Source organism: Diceros bicornis, chromosome 36 (genome assembly GCF_020826845.1).
Source record: "Diceros bicornis minor isolate mBicDic1 chromosome 36, mDicBic1.mat.cur, whole genome shotgun sequence".
Taxonomy (NCBI): Eukaryota; Metazoa; Chordata; class Mammalia; order Perissodactyla; family Rhinocerotidae; genus Diceros; species Diceros bicornis.
The window spans coordinates 31,035,194-31,058,095 of record NC_080775.1 but is presented as its reverse complement, the minus strand read 5'-3'; the positions used below and the strand labels follow the sequence as shown (position 1 = coordinate 31,058,095).

The window sequence follows — 22,902 nt, the reverse complement described above, 5'->3', positions numbered from 1 at the left end:
AGTAAATTATCAGTAATTAATAGTGAGACAATGTTTATATTGTTAACCTGATTTTTGGCTAAAAAATTCTTCAGCCAAAATAAACATTTTGGATAATTCAAGAAGCAAAAGTTTGATAAAAATTTCTTTATTCATTAGTAAAATCCAGGCAAAGTAACAGCTACGTGTTATTAGATGTTTTCTGAAGAAGAGTTAAAGTAGAAATAAATGACAGAAATTAATGAATGAGCATCAGGAAATTAAAACATATTATGGATTGTAGAGCACTTTTCTGATATGGAACCAAGGTTTGCCAATCAATTATGTCATTAACATATTTCGGATAAAGGGCAAGCACTGTAATTATTTCAGAACATAAGACTACCATGTAGGTACATTTAAAAAAATCTGGTTATCAACTTTAGGTTGTTGAAGTGGATTGAAAAAATTGTTATGCAAATTCAAATGTGGATCCCTGGTCTCCCACAGTTGTGCATTGTATATCTGTTTATATTATAGAGACTGCGGCCACCACTGTCAGCCATTCCAGAGTGAACACAAGGATGGCATTTTACTGAGTACAGAGGACTTCATTTCTGAATTTAACCCTGTTTTCTTCGTTTAAATAGGCTTTGCTTTTTGTTGGGATGGGGTGGGGCTGCACTCTGAACGATGGAAACTAATATGAGTTATTGTAGTTGACCTCCATTTATAATGATGCCTAATGTGGATAGTTTAATTTTACCTCTAACCTTGCATGTTCAACTTTTGTTTGGATGGACTTTGAAATAATGAATGTAAATGTTTGTGTATATGAAAAGGCAAACTTTTCTCCAAAGGTAAGTTCTACTGTTTAAATTGTACTTTGGACTCATCAATAACTTAGGTGTTTTTTCTTTTTTGTACCTCCCTTACAATTCTTAAGTATTAAATATTAGATTTATTTAATGCATTATTTTAAAGAAACTTAATTAAATGGTAATTTATTTTGCCATCATGTTTGAAACAATGGGTAGTACTAGCCTCGTGTGCAGATAGGACGGTGGAAATAGAGTATGACTTATTTGTGCTGTGTACCTTGTCAAGCATGTGGTTGCTGGGATCCGGTTTCTTGTCTCCGTTGTGAGATGTCTGCTGTGGTGTCCGTATAACACTGGATTAGCTCCAATTGGGTGAGAGCTCAGACATCCTATATGATTTTTATCGCCCGGATTATGTAATGTTTGTGTCTGCGGATCCTGAGTTCCTCCAGGTTTCTGAAATGAGTGGTCAGGTTGTGTTTTGTGGGGTGGGTGGGGGTGGGGCTACTGTGTGTTGTCCTGTTTTCCTTGGTGTTCAGCCCAGCTGCTGAGCTGAAACCTCAGTGGTCTACTTGGTGTCTTGCAGGGTCAGCCCTCACGTGCTGTGCTTTCCCTCAGTGATCTCCATCTGCAGGCTAAAGTTCATTCTCGTTAGCAGGGCACACGGGACCTTTGGTGACTCGGCACTGGCTCCTTTCTTGTCTCCTTTCCCTTCCCCCCGCCTCGAAACATACCCTCGCACATGCCCCCTTTTCGGTACTATATGTATTTCTACGTAAACGTCCCATTCTTTTCCCTACGCCTTGACTTTGCATGTGAACTTTCACTTTGTGTATGTTTCTATTTGCCTTTCAATATTTTATCTGTAGTCAATTTCACTATGAAAATATCCCTCATCTTCTCAGTCAGTTCCTTTTTTCTTACACTGTTTCCATATTATGTACATAATTCTATTTTGTACTATATCCAAGTGCCTAAGTTTATTTGCATGTTTGTCATCCACCAAACTGTACCCTCCTAGAGGGCAGAAATTGTGACAATGAAAGCCAGATCCAAATAGAATCTACAATGAAGTATGAATAAAATTTAGAAGTGAAAATGGCTGTTTAGATGCTTTCTATAAATATTTTTAAAAATCGCTGCAAATGGTTCTATAGTGAGATATAAAACTAAACAGCATTTCAGTATCTTAATTTTTGCCTAAAAACTTAATGTTTTAAGTTTTTATTTAATACTTATTTAATTTGATTTGTACTCACTGTAATTTCATTTATCTGATACAGGATTATTTGGCTGTATTTCTCACTTGGCTTTCAAGCCTACTTTCAGTTTGTAAAAACAGGAGACCAAAGAAAGCTATAGCAGATATTGAAACGTATCACTTAGCATAAGAGAATTAGAAAATGGTAGTGTGGGGTTGTGTGTTATTTTCCTGCTTGAAAACATCACTGTTGGTTTATTTTTGGATCTTGGAAGTTCTCTTCTGTTCATGGCTTGGAGTCATTTACTAGGCTTTATTTCAGTACTCTTTACTAAAATAATAGTATTGCAATAAAAATAAAACATTTCACCAGTACAATATTGAAGAGTAACAGTTATTCCATGGAGAAACATAATTAGTTTTCTTAACATTCTAAGCAAATTTGGCAGTGGGATGACTTAGTGTCATAGTGTCACAGTCCCCTCAGTGACGCTATGACGGCCTTGCCCCAGAACTCTGTAAATCAGTGACTTTTGTGGAAGAGCCTTGGAAAGAACACCTCCCTCACAGAGATGAAAGCCATGGTTCCCACTGATTATCAGCCACCTTCTGTGCACCGTAAAGGGTTAAGATTCAGGCAGTTGATGGCAGAAGAGTTAATTCTTCCTTAAGACAGGCATTCAAAACCGGTTCAAAGGAGAGAAACCGTAACAACACATTCTCTGCTATGGAGGACTTTCTTAAATCCAGTGGAGGAAGGACTCAAGAATGAATAATGCCAGACTACAGGGGCACCTTTAGACTTGTTTGTAGGGCAAAGCTTTCATTTTTCATTAATAAGCCTTTTAAAAAATTGAGTGTGATATCTGGACAGATAAAATGGAAACGACTTCTGAAAATGACTGTAACTTGCAGTATTGTTTTATGGAATAATATTACATGATTTTAGTAGAGTAACAACATCTTTCTCACTTTTTTTTTTAGGGTGAAAATCCTATTTATAAGAGTGCTGTGACAACTGTTGTCAATCCGAAGTACGAGGGAAAATGAGCACTCCCCATGCGAATTTCACAACACTGAATGCAAAGTAGTAGTTTTCGTAGTCACAGTAAGGTAGCTTTAGGGCGGTATCACCGTGGTGTTACTCGTGCAGGTTTTGAAAATGTATAATATGTATAATTTTAAAAATTTATTATTTTGAAAATAATGTCATCATCAATCCAGGGACTGACAAAAGACTTGAGACAGGATGGTTCTCCTTGTCAGCTAAGGTCACGTTGTGCCTTTTTGACCTTCTCCTCCTGGACTGTTGAAATCAAGTTCTTATTGGATCGAGTGATGTTTCTAGAGTGATGGGACAGCAGTAGTTAAAGGAATGAGTATGATGAGAGTTTCTGTTAATCACGTGTTAAAACTGATTTTTAGCTTTACAGATACATCAGTTTTCAGTTATACAGAATCCACAGTAAATTCCTGCCAGCTAGTTTAGAATTCTTTTAAATTTATTATTTTGCTATTTGCCTATTAGACATGACTGATGACATATCTGAAAGATGACTATGTTGGGAGTTGCTGGTGTAAAATAGTTTTGAAATATTTGATCTACAAATGCCGTAGAAAAAAGCGTGTTAGGAAGGGAAAACATAGCTTTAAAACCTGTGTGCCATTTTAAGAGTTACTTATTCTTAGTAACTTTTATGCCTTCTCTTTATAAATTCAAGCCTTGGATAAAAGTATTGGGAAATTTTCTGCAAAAAAGTCCTTGATTTAGCATTATTTACATAAAGGCCTTAATTTACGTGGTATTTGCTGAATTGGGGACCTTTTGGTGAATTTATTTCATTTTATTTTGTTTGAAGCCTGGTGCTTTTTACCACCTCTTCTAATCATTTAATGTATTTGTTTGCAATTTTGAGGTAAGACTTTTTTTTTTTATCGGTTCTTTCTCTTTGATGTTTTAGCTGTAAATTTGCCTGTTTAGTGAACGTGTGAGGCTGTTCTGTGGCTCACGCACCAGCTCTCACTTAACGTGACTCTTCCTCTGGGTAGCGCTGTCACAGAGCACTGTATATTTACTGCGCACTCTTGGAGTTGCTGGTTTTGTTTCATACCAGTCACATTCTTGTTTTAAGTGCCTTTTAATTTTAACAGTTCACTTTTTACAATGCTGTTTACTGAACTTATTTATTTAAATAAAGATGCCTAAAATATTTAAATTGGATGTTTTCACTCTATTTTGATATCTTTCATCAATTTGTGTGCATGAAATTTTTATAGCTTAAAGAGGTTGACAAAAAACATTTCTGGTTGATCGGTATTTCACTTAAGAAGCTAAAACATATTTCTTAAAAAAAAAAGAAAAAGAAAAAAGATGTGCCAGGGACAATAAGGAAAGTGATATGGAAAAAGAGACTTTCAGACTATCTTTGGGCTCTCTCAATAGTATAGGATAAATCCTCATCCTCCCCGCCCAACACACACACAGACTAGCAGATAGTTTTCATCTCGACATTAAGCAGAATTAACTCTTTATGAATGTCATCTTAGAGCTGTTAATTAGAAGCTGGAAATTATATCATTTTAGTTAAGATACAGATCGGGGATTGTTACTTTTTTGATAAGGAAAATTTTATTTTCGTTTGGCTTTGGTTTATTTATGTTAGAAAGTATGTATATTCATAAAAAATACTTGTGTAAAGCTTATTAAGAGGAATACATTTCTTCCTAGAGCATACAACAAATGTCGAGAAAGATACGGGTGAGAGGACTGTGTTGAAAGTTTCAACTTTACCAGACCCTCGCGTTTACAGTGCCCCTCCCATATTAAAAAATGGGTATCCTTTTTATTCCATTTAAACGTATTTCCTAGCTTAGACTAAATCATCTTTCAGTTGAGAATTACACGTTTTTACTAGTTTGTAAGCTCCATGAGGAAAGTTACCTTGTTTGTTTATGACTCCATTTCATCTGCTTCATTTTCCATCGCCCTCCACCCGGCCTGAGCTCGTCTCCTGGTGCCTTAGGCGTAGTCAGTTGAATTGAATTACATACTTCTGCTCCACACATTTGCTTTTATGATGAGGTTTCCCATGGCTGTTATCGGGATGAAGTCTATCTTGTGTGTATACTTGACTTTTCTTCCTGGCATATGTCCTTGAGGCTGAAGTACGTGAATTTTTAGATTTTATATTACAACTTACAAACAGATTTTATGACAGTAGAAATTCTTTTATTTAGAAGGTAGAGGAATTGTATAGAGTTTATTTCTCATGCTGACTGTAAGAGCATTGACATTTGACTAATTTTAAGTTTGAAACTGGCCATTTGAAAATACTGTTTAAGAGACTGATAATTAGCTTTGATCAAAGCCACATAGAACTTTGTCATTAAAATGTTTTTTATTTTTTAATGACAGTACATTTTGACCTCCAATGAAACGCTGTCTAAAAAATTAAGAGTCCTGCAAGTAAAATAACAATTATAAATTTTTTTTCATTCAAACTCTATAATGAAAATTTACAAAATGTTAGGTATCACGCGTATATTATTTGGTCAGGGTCACATGTCAATAGTGGCATATTTTGCAGTGATTCCTTGACATTTTACAAAGTTTTCTTATTCTTTTGCAATTCTTTATGAATTTTTTTGATAAAGATGCCCAGATAAGCCCTTGGGCCATATGAATAGTTCATCATACTACTTAAAAAATCACTATGGTCAACTCTATATTTTAACCTGGAAATGGCATTTTTCCCCTCTGTTGCCTACTAGAGTTTGAGATGTAACCTTGAATAGAGGCCGCTTGTCTTTAGTTTAGTGCCTAACTCCTTAAGACTTAGATATTTCTAACCTAATGTGCTCAAAGGAGTTCAGAAACAGAGAGTATTTCCGAGACTCTTCTTGAGCCTGTAAAGAGATTTCACTGGTTCTTTAGGATATGGTTATGTGCCACATAATGACTTTTTGGTCAATGATGGACCGCATATATGACAGTGGTACCGTAAGATTATGATGGAACTGAAAAATTGCTATTGCCTAATGATGTTGTAATGTAGCGCGACATATTACTCCAGTGTTTGTGGTGATGCTGGTGTAAAGGAATCTGCCAGTCATATGAAAGTATAACACATACAATTACTTACAGTACATAATACTTGATAATAAATGGCTGTGTATTTACTATACTATACTTTTTATTAAAAAAGTGAAAACGTGGACCTGAACACCAAAAAGTTTTTGTTAAGAGATGAATGTTCGAGGGTGCATTATCTGCTTACAAGCAAATCTATGATGAAAAAAAGAAAGAAACCAAGCAAACCACCACAGACATATTTCTGAAAAGAGTGACATCTCTTCAAGAAGAGCATCAGGCAGGTCCTTCAGGAGGTAATTTAGAAGAAGGCGTTGTTATCACAGGAGATGACAGTTCCATGTGTGTTATTGCCCCTGAAGACCTTCCAGTATGACAAGATGTGGAAGTTGAAGACAGTGATATTGATGATCCTGACCCTATGTAGGCCTAGGATAATGTGTGTATGTCTTAATTTTTAACAAAAAAATTTTAAATTAAAAATAAATTTAAAAACAGAAAAAAACCTATAGATTAAGGATCTAAAGAAAATATTTTTTTACAGCTATACAATGTAGTGTTTTAAGGTAAGTGAGTATATAAGAGTCAAAAGTGTAAAAATAAAAAGTTTATAAAGTAAAATCTTAACCAGTAAGCTAAGCTTAATTTATTGAAGAAAGAAAAATATTTTTTTATAAATTTAGCCTAAGTGTCCAGTGTTTATAAAGTCTACAGTAGTGTACGGTGATGTCCAGGCCTTCACACTCACTCACCACTCACTGGCTCACCCAGAGCAGCTCCCAGTCCTGCAGGCTCCATGCATGGTGGGGACCCTATACAGGCATACCATTTTTTATCTTTTATACTGTATTTTTACTGTATCTCTTCTATGTTTATATGTGTTTACATACACAAATACCATTGTGTTGCAGTTGTCTGCAGTATTCAGTACAGTAACATGCTGTACAGGTTTGTAGCCTGGGAGTGATAGGCTGTATCACGCAGCCTAGGTATGTAGTAGGCTATACCATGTAGGTTTGTGTAAGTACACTCCATGATGTTATCACAATGAAATTGCCTATTGACACATTTCTCAGAACATATCCCCATTGTTAAGCTAGACATGACTGTATGTGTTTATTGCTATAAATTCCCCTCTTAGAATTACTTTTGCTGCATCTCATAAGTTTTGGTATGTGGTGTTTCCATTTTAATTTATCTCAAGATTTTATTTCCCTTTTGATTTCTTCTTTGATCCATTGGTTTTTCAGGAGTACATTGTTTAATTTCCATGAATTTGTGAACTTTCCAGCTTTCCTCCTGTTACTGAATTCTGGTCTCATACCATTGTGGTTAGAAATACTTAAAATAATTTCTGTAGTCTTGAATTTTTTGAGACTTGTTTTGTGGCCTTAGATATGATCTATCCTAGGAAACGTTCCCTTTGTTCTTGAGAAGAATATGTATTCTGCTGCTCTTGGACGCAATGTTCTGTATATATCTGTTAGGTCTGTTTGGTTTATAGTGTTGGTCAAATTCACTGTTTCCTTATTGATTCTCTCTCTGGATGATCTGTCCATTGTTAAGAGTGGGGTGTTCAAGTCCCCAACTATTATTGCATTGCTGCTTATTTCTTCTTTTAGTTCTGTTAGTATTTGCTTTATATATTTAGGTGCTTTGATGTTGGTTTCATAAATATTTGCAATTGTTATATCTTCTTGATGAATTGACCCTTTTATCATCATACAATGACTTTCTTTATCCTTTTGACCATTTTTAACTTCAAGTCTATTTTGTGTGATATAACTATAGCTACCCCTGCTTTCTTCTGGTTATTGTTTGCTTGAAATATCTTTTTCTATCCCTTCACTCTTAGTTTATGTGTGTTCTTAAAGCTAAAGGGAGTTTCTTCTAGGTGGCATATTATTGGTTTTTTTTAATCCATTCAGCCATTATGTGTCTTTTGATTGGAGAATTTAATCCATTTACTTTTAAAGTAATCATTGATAGGTGAGGACTTACTATTCCCATTTTGTTAATTGTTTTTTGTCTGTTTTGTAGATCCTTTATTCCTGGTTTCCTCTCTTGCTGTCTTTTTTTTGGTGATTTGATGATTTTTTTGTAGCATATTCTTTTACTACTTTGTCATACTCTTTTGTATATTTACTACAGGATTTTCCTTTGTGGCTTTCATTAGGCTTCAATAATATAGCTTATAGTTATAACATCCTGTTTAAGCTGATAACCAGTTAACTTTGATGGCGTACAGAAACTTTATCCTTTTACTCTCACCCCCTTACATTTTAGATTATTAATGTTAAATTTACATCTTTTTAATATTATGTATCCAATAACAAATTATTATAGTTAGGATTATTTTTAATACATTTGTTTTTTAACTTTTGATCTAGAATTGTAAGTGAATTATGCACCACCATTACAGTATTAGAGAATCTGACTTTGACTATATATTTACCATTACCAGTGAGTTTTATACCTTCCTATATTCTTGTGGTGTTAATTAGCATTTCTTTCAATATTTTGAATATATCATCCCACTGTCTCCTGGCCTGCAAAGTTTGTTGAAAAATCCACTGATAGTCTTATGGGAGTTCCCTTATATATGATGAGTCACTTTTCTCTTGCTTATTTTAAAATTCTCTCTTTGGCTTTTGACAATTGGGTCTCAGTCTGTTCAGGTTCAACTTAATAGGGATCTTTTGGGCTTCATGTATTTCAATGTCCATTTTTCTTGCTACATTTCTGAAGTTTTCAGCTATTAGAGTTTCAAATAGATTTTCTATTCTTTTCTCTTTCTCTTCTTCTGGGATTCCCATAATAGGTATATTGCATTGTTTTGATGATATCCCATAAGTTCCAGAGACTTTCTTGACTCTTTCATTCTTTTTTTTTTTTTTTCCTTTCTCCTCTAACTGTGTAATTTTATATTTTATATGATCCATTTTCTAGTTTACTGATTCTTCTGCTTGGTCAAGTATGATATTGAACCTCTCTATTGAATTCTTCAGTGCAGTCATTGTATTCTTCAGCTCTAGGATTACTGTTTTGTTTTGGGTTTTTTTGGTGGTTTCTATTTGTTGAACTTTTTATTTTGTGTATGCATTCTTTTTTTCTGATTTCCTTTAGTTGTCTGTGTGTTCTTGTAGTTCACTGAACTTCTTTAATAGGATCATTCTGAATTCCTTGTCAGAAAGTTTATAGATCTGCATTTCTATAGGGACAGTTATTGGAACTTTATTAGTTCCCTTTGATAATGTCATGTTTACTGGATTCTTCATGATCCGTGATTCCTTGCATTGAAATAAAGGACACTAGATAGTAATTTGAGCTGTATAAAGAAATAAAGATCTCTGGTAAAGGTAAACATGGGCAAAATATAAAAACCAGTATTACTTTATTTTGAGGTGGTTAACTCCACTTTTTATTATCTAGTTTAGAAGACAAATGCATACAAATAATTGTATATGTTATTGAGCACACAATGTATAAAGATATAATTTGTGACAACAATGAAAGATGGAGGGTATAGCTATATAGGAGTAGAGTTTTTGTATGCTATTGAAGTTAAGTTGTATCAATTCAAACTAGATTGTTATAAATTAAAGGTGTTAGATGTAATATCTGTGATAATCTGTCTCTCCCTTTCTCTCTCACATACACACAAATATATATATATATATATTTTAAATGCTCAAGTGGAAATGAGAAGGGAATCAAAATGGTTCACTACAGAAAGTCAACTAAATACAAAAGAAGGCAGTAATGGAGAAAATGAGTGACAAGTATAAGACATACAGAAAAAAATAGCTAAATGGCAAAAGTAAGTCCTTCCTTATCAGTACTTAGTTTAAATGTCAGTAGATTAAACTACAGAATCAAAAGGCAGAGGTTGGCAGAATGGATAAAAATAAAAAGCATGATCCATGACTGACCATATGCTTTCTACAAAAGAAGTCACTTTACATCCAAAGAAACATAGGTGAAAGTGAAAGGATAAAGCAAGATACTCCATGCAAATAGTAACGAAAAGAGAGCAGGGGTGACTATACTAATACCAGACAAAATGGACTTTAAGTCAAAATCTTACAGGAGACAAAGAAGGACATTATATATTGAAAAAAGGGTCAATTAATCAAGAAGATGCAATAATTATAAACATCTATACACCAATAACAGAGCCCCAAAATATATGAAGCAAACATTGTCAGAATTGAATTGTGCACTGAAAACTACAAAACATTGCTGAACGAAATTAAAAAACATACCAATAAATGGAAAGACATCTGTGTTTGTGGATTGTAAGATTTAATGTTACGATGTCAATACTACCGAAAGTGATCTACAGATTCAATGCAATCCCTATCAAAATCCCACTGATGTTTTTTGCAGGAATGGCAAAGTCAATCCTCAAATTAGTATGAAATTGCAAATGTCCTCAAATAGCTAAGACAGTCTTGAAAAAAATGAACAGTTTTGGAGGACTAGTGTTATATTTAATGTGATTATTGGTAAAGTAGATTTTAGCCTTTCATTTTGTATTTGTTTTTATTTGTCCCATCTGATCCTTTTTTCTTTTTCCTCTTTTCTGCATTGTCTTAGATTAATTGAGTATTTTTTATTTTTCCATTTTCTCTCTTTGATGGATTATTAGTGTTAACTCTATTTTCAGTTATTTGGTTGCTTGAGGATTTATAATACGCATCTCTACTTGACACAATCTATCTTCAAATGATATTATATCTCTTTGTGTATTGTTTAAAAAGTTACAGTAATATATTTCCATTTCTACCCTCCCTGCCTTTATATTTTTGTCATGCAGTTCACATTTTTGAAAATACTTTTTACTTTGAAATAATTGTAGATTCACTGAAAGTTGCAAAACATGTATAGAGGGAGGCCCCATGCACCCTTCATCCAGTTTCCCCTAATGGTAATGTCTTGAATAACTGTGGGACACTACCAAAAAGTAAGGAAGCTGACGTTTTTACAACCACAGAGCTTGTTCAGATTTCACCAGTTTTATGTGTACTCATTTGTGTGTGTGTGTGAATAGTTCTATGCAATTTTATTGTGTGTAGATTTGTTCAACTACCACCCCAGTCAAGATACAGAAATATTTTGGTGACGTCAGCATCATGGCGGAGTGAGCCTCCCCCCTTGAACTCTCCCCTTCTAAGACACAACAAGAGAGACATTCATATTCCAGCAGAAGCTGTTCACAACACGGGGGACGTCTGAGGCACCCAGGCAGTCGTACACTCGAGGACTGAGGTACTGGAATCCCGAGAGTAAGTGGAAGGAGGTAAGAGGAGCTCTTTTTCTTCCCCAAGGACTGCGACCCAGAGACTGAGACCAAGCAGCTCTCAGAGGAAGGGGAGGGGCTGCTTGCTGTGTGAAAAACGGCGCTCTCCAAGACCCCTCACAGCCCAAGGGGATCCCCCTATGGAGGGAGCGGAACTGTTGCGAGGGTAGTTTCAATGGGCTGGCCCCTCAGGAGAGCAGAGAGTGACAATGAGGCAAGAAACCTCTGGGGCCGGCTCCGTGGCTTAGCGGTTAAGTGCGTGCGCTCTGATGCTGGCGGCCCGGGTTCGGATCCCGGGCACGCCCCAAGGCACCACTTCTCCGACCAACCCGAGGCCGAGTCCCACGTACAGCAACTAGAAGGATGTGAACCTATGACATGTGAAACTATCTACTGGGGCTTTGGGGGGAAAAAATGAATAAATAAAATCTTTAAAAAAAAAAAAAAGGAAACCTCTGAGATCGAGGAGGAGAAAGTAAGCGCCCCTCCGCCACGCATCCTGCCCAACTGGCACTTCAGCACAGCAGTGCTTCAGCTCAGCCCCATCCCCAGAGGCAGCGGCCCCCAGGTGCCTGGGCCCCACCCCCATGAGCAGCGGCCCCCAGGTGCCTGGGCTTGACCAGCAGTGGGGCAAGCCTGTGCCCCGGCACCAGAGGGAGAAGAGAGGGAAAAAGAAGCAGAGAACTTGTTCAAAGAAATAATAGATGACATATTCCCAAACCTGGGGAAGGAGCTGGAAATACCAGTGAATGAAATCAATAGATCTCCTAAATATATCAACATGAAAAGACCCTCTCCAAGGCATATAGTAATAAAACTGGCAAAAGTCAACTACAAAGAAAAAATATTAAGGGCAGCTAGACAAAAAATAAAAATTAAAAAAAATAACATACAAATGATTTCCTATCAGGTTCTCAGCCAATTTCTCGACAGAAACTTTACAGGCTAGGAGAGAGTGGAATGATATATTCAAAATTCTGAAGGACAAAAACTTTCAGCCAAGAATACTCTATCCAGCAAAAATATCCTTCAGATATGATGGAAAAATAATAACTATCCCAGATAAGCAAAAGCTAAGGGAGTTCATTGCCACAAGACTCTCACTACGAGAAGCGCTCAAGAAGGCCCTCATCCCTGAGGAAAAAAAGACAAAAGGCATTCAAAGTTTTGAACAAGGAGGAAAATAGGTCGACAAAACCAGAAATTGCAATCCTCTATCAAAATAGATTAGCAAACACTTAAATATAAAACCAAAGATCAAGGGAAGGTAAGCACCAAGCATAAATATAACCTCATCATGTTAAACACGAACTCACAACACAAGAAGGAATAAGATGTGACAACAGTAACTTAGAAGGGGAAGAGGAAAGGGATCAAATCGACTTAGTCTAAGGGAATAAGAGGCCATAAAAAAATGGACTATCACATCCACAAGATTTTTTATGCAAACCTCACGGTAACCACTAACCAAAAAATCAGAACAGAATCACATATGATAAAGAAAGAGAAAACTAAAAGAACCCCCATACAGAACTACCAAACTAAATTGGTATTCTGAAAGACACAGGACGAGAAACAAAAGAAATAAAAAAGAACCAGAAAAAGAGTGATAAAATAACAAGCCCCCATTTATCAATAATTACCTGAAATGTAAATGGACTGAACTCTCCAATCAAAAGATACAGCGTGGTGGGGTGGATTACAAAACAAGACCAAACAATATGCTGCCTCCAGGAAACACATCTCAGCTCTAAAGACAAACACAGGCTCAGAGTGAAAGGATGGAAGACAATACTCCAAGCTAGTGGCAAACAAAAGAAAGTAGGTGTTGCCATACTTATATCTGACAAAGTTGACTTCAAGATAAAACAGGTAATGAGAGACAAAGAGGGGCATTATATAATGATAAAAGGGACACTCCACCAAGAAGACATATCACTTTTAAATATATATGCACCCAATACAGGAGCACCAAGGTACATAAAGAAACTATTAACAAACCTAAAAGGAGATATTAACAACAACACAATAGTAGTAGGGGATCTTAACACCTCACTCTCGTCAATGGACAGATCATCCAGACAGAAAATAAATAAGGAAATAATGGACCTTAATGAAAAACTAGATGAGATGGACTTAATAGACATGTACAGAGCACTCCATCCAAACACAGCAGATTACGCATTGTTCTCAAGCATACATGGAACATTCTCAAGAATAGACCATATGTTGAGAAACAAGGCATGCTTATATAAATTTAAGAAGATTTAAATCATAACAAGCATCTTTTAAGACCATAATGCCATGAAGTTAGAAATCAACTACAAGGAAAAACCAGGAAAGTAACAAAGCTGTGGAGACTCAACAACATGCTACTAAACAACCAATGGACCATTGATGAAATTAAAGGAGAAATCAGAGCATATCTGGAGACAAATGAAAATGAAAACACACCATACCAACTTATATGGGATGCAGCAAAAGTGGTCCTGAGAGGGAAACCCATAGCAATACAGGCCCACCTTAACAAACAAGAAAAAGCCCAAATAAGCAACTTCAAACTATGCCTAACAGAATTAGAAAAAGAAAAGACAAAGCATAAAGTCAGCAGAAGGAGGGAAATAATAAAAATCAGAGCAGAAATAAATGAAATTAAAAAAACGGTAGAAAGGAGCTGGTTCTTTGAGAAGATCAACAAAATTGACAAAACCTTAGCCAGACTCACCAAGAACAAAAGAGAGAAGGCTCAAATAAATAAAATTAGAAATGAAAATGGAGAAATTACAACAGAATACAAAAGATTATGAGAATACTATGAAAAACTATATGCCAACAAATTGCACAATCTAGAAGAAATGGATAAATTCCTAGACTTATACAACCTCCAAAAACTGAATCAAGAAGAAATAGAGAACCTGAATAGACCAATAACAAAAGATTGAAACAGTAATCAAAAACTTCCCCCAAAATAAAAGTGCAGGACCAGAAGGCTTCTCTGGAGAATTTTACCAAACATTCAAAGAAGACTTAATACCTATCCTTCTCAAACTATTCCAAAAAATAGAGGAGGATGGAACACTTTCCAACACATTCTACAAGGCCAACATCACCTTGATACTAAAGCCAGGCAAAGACAATACTAAGAAGGAAAACTACAGACCAATATCCCTGATGAACATAGATGCAAAAATGCTCAACAAACCATTGGCAAACCGAATACAGCAATACGTTAAAAAGATCATACACCATGATCAAGTGGGATTTTTACCAGGGACACAGGGATGGTTCAACATCTGCAAATCAATGTGATACACGACATTAACAAAACGAGGAATAAAAACCATATGATCATCTTAGTAGACGCAGAGAAGGCTTTTGAGAAGATCCAACATCCATTTATGATAAAAACTGTCAACAAAATGGGCATAGAAGGAAAGTACCTTAACATAATAAAGGCCATATATGACAAACCCACAGCCAACATCATACTCAGTGGGGAAAAACTGAAAGCCATCCCTCTGAAAACAGGGACAAGACAAGGGTGCTCACTCTCGCCACTCTTATTCAACACAGTACTGGAGGTTCTGGCCAGAGCAATCAGGCAAGTAAAAGGAATAAAAGGAATCCAAGTAGGCAACAAAGAAGTGAAACTCTTGCTGTTTGCAGATGACATGATCTTACATATAGGAAACCCTAAAGAATGCATCAGAAAACTATTAGAAATAATCAACAACTACAGCAAAGTGGCAGGGTGCAAAATCAACTTACAGAAATCAGTTGCATTTCTGTATACCAACAATGAACTAACAGAACACAAGAAGACAATTCCATTTACAATTGCAACAAAAAGAATAAAATATCTAGGAGTAAATTTTACCAAGGAAGTGAAAGACCTATACAATGAAAACTATAAGACATTACTGAGTGAAACCAATAATGACATAAAGAAATGGAAAAATATTCCATGCACTTGGATTGGAAGAATAAACATTGTTAAAATGTCCATACTACCTAAAGCAATCTACAGATTCAATGCAATCCCAATCAGAATCCCAAGGATATTCTTCACAGAAATAGAACAAAGAATACTAGCATTCATATGGGACAACAAAAGACCTCCTATAGCTAAAGCAATCCTGAAAAAGAAGAACAAGGCTGGAGGCATCACAATCCCTGGCTTCAAAACATACTACAAAGCGATAGTAATTAAAACAGCATGGTACTGGTACAAAAACAGACACAGAGATCAATGGAATAGAACTGAAAGTCCGGAAATGAAACCTCATATCTATAGGCAGCTAATCTTTGACAAAGGAGCTAAGGACATACAGTGGAGAAAGGAAAGTCTCTTCAATAAATGGTGCTGGGGAAACTGGACAGTCACTTGCAAAAGAATGAAAGTAGACCACCTTCTTTCACCATACACAAGAATTAACTCAAAATGGATCAAAGACCTGAAGATGAGACCTGAAACTATAAAACTCCTGGAGGAAAATATAGGTAGTACACTACTCGCCATCAGCCATAAAGGGATCTTTTTGAATTCCATGTCTACTCAGACAAGGGAAACAAAAGAAAAAATAAACAAGTGAGACTTCAACAGATTAAAGAGCTTCTACAAGGCAAATGAAACCAGGATCAAAATGAATAGGGAACCCACCAGCTGGGAAAAAATATTTGCAAATCATGTATCTGACAAAGGATTAATCTCCATAATATATAAAGAACTCACACAACTGAATAACAAAAAAACAAACAACCCAATCAAAAAGTGGGCAGAGGAAATGAACAGACACTTCTCCAAAGAAGATACACAGATGGCCAATAGGCACATGAAAAGATGCTCAGCATCACTAATCATCAGGGAAATGCAAATCCAAACCACACTAAGATATCATCTTACACCCATTAGAATGGCTATAATCACCAAGACAAAAAGCAACAAATGCTGGAGAGGCTGTGGAGAAATGGGAACCCTAATCCACTGCCGGTGGGAATGCAAACTGGTGAAACCTCTGTGGAAAACAGTATGGAGATTCCTCAAAAAATTAAAAATAGAAATACCGTATGATCTAGCTATCCCGCTACTGGGTATCTACCCAACAAACCTGAAATCAACAATCCAAAGAGGCTTATGCACCCCTATGTTCATCGCAGCATTATTCACTATAGCCAAGACATGGAAGCAAACCAAGTGTCCTTTGACTGATGATTGGATCAAGAAGATATGGTATATATATACCATGGAATACTACTCAGCCATAAAAAAAGACAAAATCGTCCCATTTGCAACAACATGGATGGACCTGGAAGATATTATGTTAAGTGAAATAAGCCAGAAAGAGAAAGACAAAGAGTGCATGATTTCACTCATATGTGGAAGATGAACCAACACACAGACAGGTAGAACTGTTTGGTGGTTACCAGGGGCTAGGGAGGTGGGGAGTGGGCACAAGGGGTGGAGGGATGCACTTATATGGTGACTGATAAACAATAATGAACAACAAAAATTTCACAATAAAAAAAAGTCAAAAAAAAAAGAAAATAAAATTACTCTGTAACAACAACAACAAAAGAGAGATACAGAAATATTTCATCACCATGAGGCTCTTTCATGCTACCCATTTATAGCCACACTGACTCCAATTTCCCCTGTACCCTGACAACCACTAATCTGTTCTCCATCTCTGTAATTTTATTTCATGATGTTATATAGATAGAATCATACAGTATGTAACCTTTTGATATTTGCTTTTTCTCTTAGCATAATTCCCCTGAGATCCATATAAGCTGTGTTTATCAGTAGTTTATTATTTTTTGTTGCTGAATAGTATTCCATGGTATGGATATATTGTAGTTCATTTAAGCAGTCCTATTAAAGGACACTTTGGTTCCAGTTTGAGGATATTATGAATAAAATTTCTATGAATGTTAATGTACAGATTTTTATGTAGACATAAGTTTTCATTCCTCTGGGAGAAATGCCCAAGATTCCAGTTGCTGGTTGAATGGCAAATGCATGTTTAATTTTATAAGAAACTGCGAAAGTATTTTTCACGTTGGCTGTGCCCTTTTGTATGCCAACGTCCTTGAGTTTTCAGAGTTCTTTATATATTCTAGATACAAGTCCTTTTTCAAATATATGGTTGGCAAATGTTTTCCCTCAGTTTGTAGCTTATCTTTTCATTCTCTTCATAAGGTCTTTTGCACAACAAAAGTTTTTTATTTTGATGAGGCCAAGTGTTACCAATTTTTCCATTTACAAACATGCTTTTAGTGTCAAACCTGAAAACTCTGCTGCGCTCTGGGTCCTGAAGATTTTCTCCTAGTTTATAGTTTTACATTTTGCATTTAAGGCTGTGATTCATTTTGAGTTATTTTTTGTATAACACGTGATGTTTAAATCAGGTGTTGTATTTTTGTCTATAGATGTCCAATTGCTCCGCACCATTTTTGAAAAAGCTAACCTTCCTCTGTGGAATTGCTTTTGCACCTTTGTTAAATACCAGTTGGGCATATTTGTGTGGGTCTATTTTTGGATGCCAGACTCTGTCAGTTTTTTTTTTTTTTTTTTGTGAGGAGATCAGCCCTGAGCTAACATCCGCCAATCCTCCTCTTTTTTTTTTTGCTGAGGAAGACGGCCCTGGGCTAACATCTGTGCCTATCTTCCTCCACTTTATATGGGACGCCGCCACAGCATGGCTTACCAAGCAGTGCGTCGGTGCGCGCCCGGGATCCGAACCAGCGAACCCCGGGCCGCCACAGCGGAGCGCGCGCACTTAACCGCTTGCGCCACCGGGCCGGCCCCAGACTCTGTCAGTTTTTCCTTTTTGGGTTCTGGATTTTTTTTAACCCTTAAGTATTCTTGAGCTAAAGGGTTGCAGTTTAGTTCCTTGTAAAGTTTGATGCTTTTGAGTCTTGCTCTTAAGATTTATTAGGAGGGATGCAGTCTAAGCGCCTAACATTAAACTTTTAATTTCTAAGGCATACATTTCAAAAGACATTGAATTGAATCTTGAATAAACCTATTGCCAGCTGTATGACACAGCTACTAGCAAAACAACCAGATAAGGATTTAGCCTGCTGCCACCCATGAAGGTCCCTCTTTCAGAAAGTCCTGGATAACCTAGATAACTGACTGCTTGTGTGAGCCCACTTCTCCCTTTCTGAGCCCAAATTTTGGCTTGTGTGCTTTAGCCAATAAAGAATGAACGCAGGAAACCTTAGACACCCCACCCTTGGACCCTAATAATGGCAGAGCCCCAGGTCTGTGTGCTGGCTTTCTCTATCTCTACCCCTGACCTCACTCTGTGGCCCTTAGGCATGCCATGGGACCTGTGAGTAATAAATCTTGTTCCTCAAAGTTCCCTGATGGTTTCTTGATTAAGTACATCCTGCAGTAATAATAAGAACCACAAGGGCCAGTCTAGCCACAACATTGGCCCTGATGGGGAAATGCCTGGGGGTCACTATGAGTAAAACAGGCCTGTGTGAGCACCTCAGGCACTCCTAGCTGATAGTGATCCTGTCTGTCTTGGTGCCCCTTCCCTGGGTCGTGTCCAGGGAAGTCTTTAAAGACTGTAACTTGGGACAATTAATAGAGACCACTTCCTTTGTTTTCCATCTCTCAGGAATGTTCCCGGTGTCGACAACTGCCGTTTCATTTGTTTTGTTTAGTTTTTGGTTCACAAAAGAATAAATCTGGTGCTCTATCTTGGCTTGAAACAGAATTCTTGAGAAGATGAAATTTAAAATTTTTTGAAGTCTGAATGATCAATTTTTATGAAGTTAGCAATTTTATGAAATCCAGTTTATCAACTTATAAAATTTGTAATTGAATTCAAGAAATCTATGCTTCATCAAAAACAAAACAAAAATAAAATAAAATGAAGACTTCTTTCTATGTTTTATCCTAATTTTTTTTTGGTTTTAGCTTTTATATTTATGCTTTGCATACATTGGGATTTAATTTTTTGATTTTTTTTCTTTTTGCATGTGGATATTCAATTTTTCCAGCACTATTTGCTGAAAAAGCTATTAATTCTCCATTTAATTGCCTTTGCATCTTGGTAGAAAATTAATTGAACAAGTGTGTGAAAATGCATTTCTTGATTTTCCATTATGTTCTATTGATGTGTTTCTATTTTTTATCAATACCACGCTATTTTGGTTACTGTATTAACCAAACTTAAAATCAGATAGTGTGAGTCCTACAATTTTGTTCCTTTTCTAAATTGTTTTGTTATTCTAGTTCCTTTGCCATAGCATGTAACTATAAAATCTGCTTAAAAATTTCTACAAAAATCCTGCCATGGTTTTAATTGGGTTTGCTAAAATCTATAGGTCAGTTTGGGGATAAATGAAATCTTAACAAAATTGAGTCTTTTTAAATAATGCTCATGATATATCTGTCTATTGATTTACATCATCTTGGATTTCCTTCATCTGTGTTTTGTAATTTTCAGCATGCGCACAGCATAAATTGCTCATATTTGTAAGATTTAAGCCTATGTTTCTCATTTTTTGGTGCTTTTATAAGTGGTACTGTATTTTAAATGTCAGTTTCCAGGTTTTCTTTGGTAGTATGTAGAACACACAAGTGATTTTTTAAAATATTGATACTGTATTCTGTGACTTTGTTAATCTTGATTATTCTATTGCTTTTTATATATGTTCTGGCATTTTCTGTGTTTACACTAATGTTGTCTGTGAATATAAGCAGGCTTATTTCTTCCCAATCATCTGCCTTTTTATTTTTTCTTGCCTTATTGCAGTGGCGAGGACTTCCAGTATGAAGTTGAATAGGAGTGGTTCTCAACATAAAAGAAAAACATTCACTCTTTCACCAGTGATGATGTTAGCCATATGTATGTATTTCATAGATGTCATTTATCAGGTGGAAGAAGTTCCTTTCTATTCCCAGTTTTCTGAGATTTTTTTTTTTTTTTTGGTGAGGAAGATTAGCCCTGAGCTAACATCTGATGCCAATCCTCCTCTTTTTGCTGAGGAAGATTGGCCCTGAGCTGACATCTGTGCCCATCTTCCTCCACTTTATATGTGGGACGGTTGCCACAGCATGGCTTGATAAGCGGTATGTAGATCCATGCCCAGGATCTGAACCTGTGAACCCCGGGGAGCTGACGCAGAGCATGTGCACTTAACCACTATGCCACCCAGCCGGCCCCTGAGATTTTTTTTTTTTTTATCGTGAATGAATGTCGAATTTTGTCAAAGCTTTTTTAATGAATCTATTGAGATGATTGTATGGTTTTTCTTATTTAATTAGTTGATATGGTGATTTACTATGATTGATTTTCAAATATTTAACCATCCTTTCATTCCAGGGGAAAATTCACTTTTGGTCATAATGTATTATATTTTTTATATATTGTTGGATTCAATTTGCTAATATTTTGTGGAGGATTTTTGTGTCAATATTCATGAAAAGATACTGGACTGTACTTTTCTTATAACGTACTTGTCTGGTTTCGGTATTAGGGTAACATTTGTCTCATTAAAGAGTTATCAAATATGACCTCCTCTTCTATTTTTTGGAAAAGTTTGTTTAGAATTGGTATGATTTTTTCCTTGAATGTTTGTTAGAATTTATCATTGAAGCCATCTGTGCCTGCAGTGTTCTTTGTGGGAAGTTCTTCACTCTGAATTCAGTTTCTTTAATAGATAGAGGACAATTCAGATTATCTATTGCTTCTTGTGTGATCTTTGGTAGCTTGTTTTTCAAGGCATTTGTCCACTTCATCTGATTTGTCAAATTTATTGGCACACAGCAGTTTGTAATATTTCTTCCTACTTTTATTGTCTTTAGGATATGTGCAGATGTCTACTGTTTCAATCCTAATATTGATAATTTTTGTCTTCTCTCTGTTTTTCTTCTCAAAGTAGAGTTTTTGTCAATTTTATTGATATTTTCAAAGAAGCAGCTTTTAGTCTCTTTTTCTCTGTATTTTTTGCTTTCAATTCAGTGATTTCTACTCTTATCTTTATTTTTTCCATCTTTTGGTTTGCCTTGAGTTTAATTTGTTCCTCTTTTTCTTGTTTCTTAAGTTAGAAACTTATGTTGTTGATTTGAGACCTCTTTTTTTCTAAGAATATAAGCATTGAGTGGTATAGTTTTCTTTTTCACCAATGCTTTGGCTGAATCCTACAACTTTTTTTTTCATTTAATTTTTAAATTTTTTTTATTGAGTTAACATTGGTTTATAACGTTTTGTAAATTTCAGGTGTACATCATTATATTTTGATTTCTATGTAGACTACATCATGTTCACCACCTAATTACCATCCATCACCACACACATGTGCCCTGTTATCCCTTTCGCCCTTCTCCCTCCCTAATTCCCCTCTGGTAACCACCAATCTAATCTCTGTATCTATGCATTTGTTTGTTGTTGTTATTTTTATCTTCCACTTATGAGTGAAATCATATGGTATTTGTCTTTCTCCACCTGACTTATTTCACTTAGCATAATACACTCAAGGTCTGTCTATGTTTTCACAAATGGCAAAATTTTCTCTTTTTTAATGGCTGAGTAGTGTTCCATTTTGTATATATACCACATCTCCTTTTATCCATTCATCCCTTGATGGGCACTTAGGTTGCTTCCAAGTCTTGGCTATTGTGAATAATGCTGAAATGAACATAGCAGTGCAAATATCTTTTCTCATTTGTCTTTTTGTATTCTTTGGATAAATTACCAGAAGCAGAATAGCTGGATCATATGGTAGTTCAATTCTCAATTTTTGAGAAATCTCCATACTGTTTTCCATAGTGGCTGCACCAGTTTGCATTCCCACTAGCCCAGTGTATGAGGGTTCCCTTTTCTCCACATCCTCTCTAACATTTGTTGTTTTTTGTCTTGTTAATTATAGCCATTCTGGCAGGTGTGAAGTGATATCTCATTGTAGTTTTGATTTGCATTTCCCTGATAATTAGTGATGTTGAACATCTTTTCATTTGCCTGTTGGCCATCTTTATATCTTCTTTGGAAAAGTGTCTGTTCAGATCCTTTGCCTTTTTTTTTAATTGGGCTTTTTGGTTTTTTTTTTTTTTTTGCTGAGTTGTATGAGTTCTTTATATACTTTGAATATTAACCCCTTATCAGATATATGATTTGCAAATATCTTCTCCCAATTGTTAGGTTGTCTTTTCATTTTGTTGATGGTTTCCTTTGCTGCGCAGAAGCTTTTTAGTTTTATGTAGTTCTGTTTGTTTATTTTTTCTTTTGTTTCCCTTGCCTGGTGAGACATGGTGGAGTTCTACAACTTTTGATATATTAAGTTATCTGATTTTTTTTGTGGAAATAAAAATTTTTGTCTGGTGTCGTATTCCTTTTTCCTGAATAAATTCCTTTGATGTTTCTTATAGTGCGAGTCTTGGTAATTAAATCTTTCCATTTTTGCTTGCTTGAAAATGTCTTTATTTATCTTCTATTCTTTTTCCAAATCTTTTGCCTGTTTTTAATATGAGTTGTTTGCTTCCTATTATGAATCGTAAGGCTTTATATATTCT

The 22,902-nt window shown here is 35.7% G+C and overlaps 1 protein-coding gene across 1 annotated transcript in view; it reads left to right on the top strand.

The window, feature by feature from the left end:
- ITGB1 (integrin subunit beta 1) overlaps positions 1–4,196 on the top strand; it is a 46,672-nt gene extending 42,476 nt beyond the window's left edge. The window contains exon 16 of the mRNA XM_058532741.1: positions 2,965–4,196. Within this exon, the coding sequence (XP_058388724.1) occupies positions 2,965–3,030 (66 nt within the window). The 3' untranslated portion in view covers positions 3,031–4,196. The remainder of the gene's footprint in view (positions 1–2,964) is intronic.
- The last annotated feature ends 18,706 nt before the right edge of the window (positions 4,197–22,902 follow it).